At 35.9% G+C, this 6,915-nt stretch overlaps 1 protein-coding gene and 1 pseudogene across 1 annotated transcript; one reads left to right on the top strand and one right to left on the bottom strand.

Moving 5' to 3' along the window:
- The first annotated feature begins 286 nt into the window (after positions 1-286).
- LOC131625400 (receptor-like protein EIX2) lies at positions 287-3,189 on the top strand (annotated as a pseudogene).
- A 10-nt stretch (positions 3,190-3,199) lies between these two features.
- LOC131625416 (uncharacterized) lies at positions 3,200-6,462 on the bottom strand. Its single transcript, XM_058896276.1, has 3 exons — positions 5,938-6,462; positions 4,099-4,305; positions 3,200-3,622 (listed from the first exon to the last, which is right to left on the bottom strand). Exons 1-3 carry the CDS (start codon positions 6,352-6,354, stop codon positions 3,479-3,481), a joined length of 768 nt encoding a protein of 255 aa, XP_058752259.1. The 5' UTR covers positions 6,355-6,462; the 3' UTR covers positions 3,200-3,478.
- Positions 6,463-6,915: the final 453 nt, after the last annotated feature.

Genomic DNA, 6,915 nt, shown 5'->3' with positions numbered 1-6,915 from the left:
TTATTTTATATAGTATTCAAATCTCTAGTTTTTCAACTGAAAGTAAAAGAATGCATACATCCAAATGAATAAACTCACAAACAAAAGCTAAACAACAATAATTTAATTCTATTATTTAAATAGTCAATTGCTGGTTTGTTTTTTCTTATTAATATAGAATAATTTGCCTATCAAGAAAATAATAATAATAAGGCTTGAAAGACAGTGATTTGATTGTGACAGATTTTCACAACTGATATGATTATCAGTTTACAATCAAAGGATGAGAGAAACTTGAATGGAAAAAATGTCTCAAGTTGGATTATTAACATTACTAGTTTATGGCTTGTTACTTTCTATTTCTTTTAGCAGCATTGCTCTAGCTGTTGAATGCTTAGCTTCTGATCATGAAGCTCTACTAGACTTCAAAAATGGGCTTGAGGATCCTCAGAACAGGCTCTCTTCATGGAGAAACGCCGACTGTTGTCAATGGCACTGAATATATTGCAATAACATCACAGGTGCTGTTGTTGCAATCGATCTCCATAACCCGCCTCCAGTGCAACTTGATTCATCTCCAAAGTATGGAATATGGAACCTAAGTGGTGATCTAAAACCATCTTTGATGAAACTCAAGTCATTAAGCTATTTAGACTTGAGCTTCAACACATTCAAGGGAATACCAATTCCTGAGTTCTTTGGATCACTGATGAATTTGCAATATCTGAATCTGTTAAATGCTGGTTTCGCTGGCTTAATTCCACCTCGTTTTGGAAACCTTTCTCAGTTGCAATCTCTTGATCTCAAATCTTTTAGCCTACATGTTGAAAATCTACATTGGTTGGCTGGCCTTGTCTCTTTGAAACATCTTGCCATGGATGAAGTCGACCTTTCATCGGTAGCGACAACAGATTGGGTTAGTGCATTAAACCAGCTACCTTCTTTAACGAAATTGCATCTATCTTGATGAAAGGATGGGGAAATATACAAAAGCTTGATTTGTCGATTAATAAGTTACACGGGAGACTTCCTTCATCCTTTGGTAACTTGACTTCTCTCACTTACCTTGACCTCAGTCACAATGCTATTGAGGGTGGTATTCCTAGTTCCATTGGTAAACTCTGCATGTTGAAATTTCTTATATTATCAGGAAACAATATGACAGGAACTCTACCTGAGTTTCTTCAAGGAATAAATGAATACCCTTCTAGAAAACCTCTTCCTAATTTGGCGTATTTTATCATGGACGACAACAAGTTGCACGGTAAAATCCAAGATTGGTTAGTTCAGCTAGACAGTCTAGTCGGTATTACTCTTGCATGTAATTTGCTTGAAGGTCCTATTCCTGTTTCCATCGGGTCGCTGCAAAATCTCACTGTCTTGATGCTTGAAGAGAATAAATTAAATGGTACTCTACCAGATAGTTTAGGACAACTTTCTAAGCTGTCATACTTAGATGTTTCTTTCAATCGGTTGACAGGCACGGTAACTGAGGACCATTTTTCAAGGCTGGCAAAGTTGAAGATTGTAGTGTTGTCTTCCAATTCACTCACTGTGAATATCAGTGCCAATTGGATACCGCCATTCCAAATATCTTTTCTTGTTATGAGTTCATGTGTTTTGGGGCCTTCTTTTCCACCTTGGCTTAAATCACAAAATAAGATAGATTATTTAGACGTTTCAAATGCTAGCATTTTTGGTTTTATACCAAACTGGTTTTGGGATATATCTTCCCGCTTGACGTTTTTAAACATGTCACATAATGAGTTGCAGGGTAGGCTTCCAAATCCAATGCATGTGGCATTATCTTCTTCTGATGCAGTTGATCTAAGCTTTAATCTTCTTGAAGGATCGGTTCCTGTTATAAAACCTGGCGTCGAGCTGCTAGATCTCTCACACAATCACTTTTCTGGTGCAATCCCATTAAACATATGAGAAAAAATGAATCATGTGGGATTTCTATCTCTATCTCTTTCTGGTGCAATCCCATATACATATGAGAAATACCATTGTCTTTAGGAGAAATGTCGCGTGTTACTGTCATTAATCTTTCAAACAACAACTTAACTGGAAGGATCCCTCCAAGCCTTGCAAATTGCTCTATTCTGGATGTACTAGACCTTGGGAATAATAGTCTGTTTGGGACAATTCCAGATTCCTTGGGCCAGTTTCAATTACTCAGATCATTACACCTTAGTGACAATCACTTTTCGGGGGATTTGCCATCATCTTTAAGAAATTTGTCAGTGTTAGAAACTATGGATCTTGGAAACAATGAACTGTCTGGTATTATTCCAACATGGTTTGGGGAAGGTTTCACATTTCTAAGAATTCTTATTTTGAGGTCTAATGCATTTTCTGGCGAATTGCCACCTGAACTTTCAAAACTAGGCTCGTTGCAAGTCCTCGACCTTTCCAGAAATGACTTGACTGGAAGCATTCCAGCAAGGTTGGGTGATCTGAAAGCTATAGTCCAAGCCAAGAAGAAAAATAAATACTTACTGTATGGAGATTATGAAGGTCACTACTATGAAGAAAGTTTGAATGTGTATATAAAAGACCAAAGACTAAAGTATACCAAGACACTTTCCCTTGTTACTGGCATAGACCTTTCTGATAATAACTTGACAGGAAATATTCCCAAAACTATCTGGTTTGATGGTTCTCAACTTGTCAAGAAACCATATAACCGGCCGAATTCCAGAAACCATATCAAATTTGCATCAACTATCATATCTTGATCTGTCGAGCAATCAACTTTCTGGCACAATTCCTTAAAGTTTGCCTTCATTGACATTTTTGGGGAGCCTAAACTTGTCCAACAACAACCTCATGGGTGCTATTCCTTACACAGGTCAAGTGACAACCTTTGATGCATCAGCTTTTACAGGGAATCCTAATCTTTGTGGCCCTCCACTTCCTGTGAAGTGCTCAGGTTATGATGATGATGACTCGAAAAGTGGACAAAGTAATGAGGTGGAAAATGATAACTGGTTTTTATTGAGTGTTGGTTTGGGGTTTGCAACGGGTATTTTGGCTCCATATTTTATTTTAGCAATGAAGAGATCCTGGAGTGACGCCTATTTTTACTTTCTGGATCAAGTTATTAACAAGTTGTTATTGAGGCTCCCACAACGACACGGAATAAATAATGACCACATAACATTATCTATTGAAAGTGTAAAAAAATGTTATGTAAACATCCTTTGATATCTCACAATTTCCTAAAATACCAACATGAAAATTTCTGATTGGATGTCTGAGTGAATTGTTTTTACAGTATCATACCATAGATAATAAATGTAAAATCATGGACAACCATGTCAAGGTATTTTTGCTACGCTCAAACCTTTATTTCCAAGTGAAACTTCTGAAAAAAACAATTTAAAATCATAAAAATATACAGAACAAATGTTTATACACGAGTCCAAAAAAAGGAGAACTGCATACGGATAGGTATTGCCTATTCAGATGTGTAAATTGAGAAACTGAGTGTTGGTCAAGAGATATTTGCATTCTGCAAAGACTGGCATGCCACTGCGCCTACAGATGTACGCATTACATGCTCACCTAGCATCGCCATACAAGAAGCATCTGTCTTAAGATGAGGCTGTACTAATTCCCATATCTTTTTCTTTTGTATCTGCATGTTGTTACACGAGAATGTTATGGCAATACACAAGAATAAACACCACAAAATATCAAAGAGAGGAAGAACAAGATTAAAATATTTACAGGCAGTCGGAGGGTACTCTCCTATTTAGTTAGGAAGAACATGTATCAAGTTCACTACCAAACAATGAGCAGTCCTATTACTCTCTAACATAAAACTAGTTCTGCAGTTACTGACTAGAAGATGTGAGACTCTTGAAATGAATTATTGTGATAGAGAAAAAATGAAATGCTAGCTAGAGATGGTGCTTGTTTAGAAATAATGAAAACAACTCTTTTGGCATTTTCATTGTTTCAAAATGCACACAACTGTTCACTTCAAGAGTTTTAAAATTTATGTAAATTTGTAAAGTTGATCTACTCAACAAGAATTTATAATTTGATGGTTGGATTATTAGGCGGAGTATTCAACTTTTGGATGTAATACTATTAAAGTTGAGTTATTGCCTGATTCGGTTTGGCAGCTTCAGGTTGATTGTCCTTTTCATCTTCAGATCCAAACCAGATTCTTTCACCGGGATTTGCTTCCTCAGGAGGGAACAGAAGTTCAACATTCTCATGCTTTGAATCAGAAGCAGCCATCAACATTCCACTTGACTTGACACCACGCATATTCCTTGGCTTCAGATTCGAAAGAACAATAACTTTTTTTCCCTGCATTTGTACCTTACCATCAGTTATAATTTTCAGAAAAACACAAATATGTTTGATTCCAATAAAACAACCTCAGAAAATTCATTAACTGCATAACATAAGTGTCTTCCTCACAACTCACATTTTATTAAGCAACGACATACATAAGTTGAGCAATTAAGTTAAAGGCCTAGATAAATTATTTTCTTTTTTGAACACACAAATATGTCTATAAAAACCATACGATTGGCGTTAAATAAAATGTCTTGTTAATTCTTTTTTATTTTGAGCGCAATAAAGTCAGACACCAAAATCCCATTCTTCCTTAGGGGAGAGATACACCCTACAAAGCATACAATAAAATATAGAAACATATGGCATAAATTAATCATAAACTTACGAATGAGGTAGAGATGGTAGACTTCTAGTAAATAAGATGTTGATTGTCAATTTTTAAAATTCATAAATTGAAGCTTTAGATATGTAAGGGTGCAGTTCAAAATTTGGTAATACATTTCATCAAGAGCTAACACTACAAGAATTATCCAAATGAATATTCTTTTGGAATTTAGATTTTAAACTATAGACTAGAACACTAGAGCAGCAACTACTTTGAAGTGTCCATGGTTCTTTGCCTCTTACACATGCAAGAAGGCTTTTCGAGTTTCAACTAATATTTGGAATTATGACACATAGAATCAGCCACCATATGGTTTAATCTTAGATTTCTTTGAAATTTAGTTTTGCAGTGTTATGTATGTGCTCAGAGTGAACTTGGATGATTATTATGGAGAGTGTGAAGTTAAGGTCAAGGTAGTCAAATTCAAGAGTCTAAATAAACTCGTTAGTTTGTTCATGTTTTCTGGTTCATTGCTTTGTTTGGTATCCTTTGCATATGGGTTTGCATTGGAAAGTTAGATGCTTTTGTGGAGTCATGTGCTACAGTTGTGAGGTTAATGTTAAGTTCATCAAGAAGCCTTATTTTCAGCACGAATCCTAAACGCACAGTTGACTACAATGTGGCTAACACGTTACAAAATGATCCTAAATACGGTAGCTTTGGCACACACTCCTATCAACTTTATTTCCAACCTTTGCTCTACGCCTCTACCTAAACAGACCAGATACAATACAACAACTACACTGGGGCTTCATGAGATCATATTTATGTATCAACTACTATCTTTTTCACACTATTTATGTTTGGATTGATGGACTAAAACGAAGCGGAGCAGAATGGAATGGAGTGGAGCAAAATGGAACAGAGATTCCATCCAACTTTATAATTTGCCGGAATGGAAGTGAATAAATTAGTTGATTCCGTTAGATACACCCCAAATTGGGGGAATGAAAATTGAAGGATTGAATGGAATAGGATATCATGTCCCATTATGCTCCATTCATTATTTGCAAATCCGATTATATACCACTCCATTCCATTTCATTTCATTCTATCACATTCTATCAATCCAAAGATACCCTAAATGTAAAGAATAGAAGGAATAGAACATCATATAGCCAAAGCATAAAGCACAACATTTAAGTGTAAACCATTGAGACTGTATCAGAAAATCCTACATTGCTACTGTGAACTAGGAAGCCAAACACAAATGCAAACAGACATAATATTGGGGGTAAAGTATTGGTTGAAACCTGAAGGTGTTCAAGAGGGATGTAATTGACAAGGCCACTGCAAATGATTCTAGGTTCAGGCTCACCAATATCAACTTCCTCGACATAAAGAGTTTCAGCTTCATCATGTTTCCATGCCCTGAGAATGCGACCGACTCTTATGTCAAGCAACCCGGCAGAATCTCTAACACTCTTATCATTTTCACCATTGCTATTGGTTTCAGCAGTTACGGCTTCCGGGACTGGCTCGGAGGCAACAGTGCAAAAGGAAGGAAATCCAGTTAGGGTTCTAGGGCGTGAGGTAGAAGAGAGTGAGAGAAAAGGGAACTTGGAACGAAATGAGCAGTGGGGTGTTGTTGTTGATGGTCGGGAGAGTGTGGTGGTTCGTGAAGAGAAAAATGAGAGGATAACACTGCCACCCTTCAAAATGTTAGCCATTTTATTGATTAATTGGTTGGTATGAGATGAGAAAGAGAGAAAAACGGATTTCAAGTTTTCAATCCTTTGGAGAGAGCTTCATCCTTTCGGACCCGTGTTTTAAAATACAGACGGGTCGCCATTGGCCAACTTGTTAAAGTGCTGGTTAATAAGTATTGCTCGGATCAATGGGTCGGGTTGAATTATTGTGAACAGGTAAACATTAAAAGATTTTATTTTAATTATAACATAAATTTTATATTTTAAAATTAAAAATAGTTTTAGGTATTATAAAATAGTTTTACACTGTCATCCAATAAAACTCAAACAATCTGCCATGTCATTAAAAAAAATTAAAAGAGTAATTTAATTAGATACATAGTTGTGATTGGCTGACAATGTAAAAATATTTTACATTGTCAGTGCATCACTCATTTTCTCTTATGAAAATAAGATATTATTTTTTTTACAGCAACAAAGTTAACACATCATTGAATAAAAGAGTTTTAATACAATGAGAGATACAATTATATTCTCCTAGATCAATAATTGGCCGCCTTCGCTATCGAGTGGACAATCATA

This window comes from Vicia villosa, unplaced genomic scaffold (genome assembly GCF_029867415.1).
Source record: "Vicia villosa cultivar HV-30 ecotype Madison, WI unplaced genomic scaffold, Vvil1.0 ctg.000212F_1_1, whole genome shotgun sequence".
Classification (NCBI taxonomy): domain Eukaryota; kingdom Viridiplantae; phylum Streptophyta; class Magnoliopsida; order Fabales; family Fabaceae; genus Vicia; species Vicia villosa.
The sequence above is the reverse complement of the archived record's forward strand: the minus strand, read 5'-3'. Positions and strand labels throughout refer to the sequence as shown.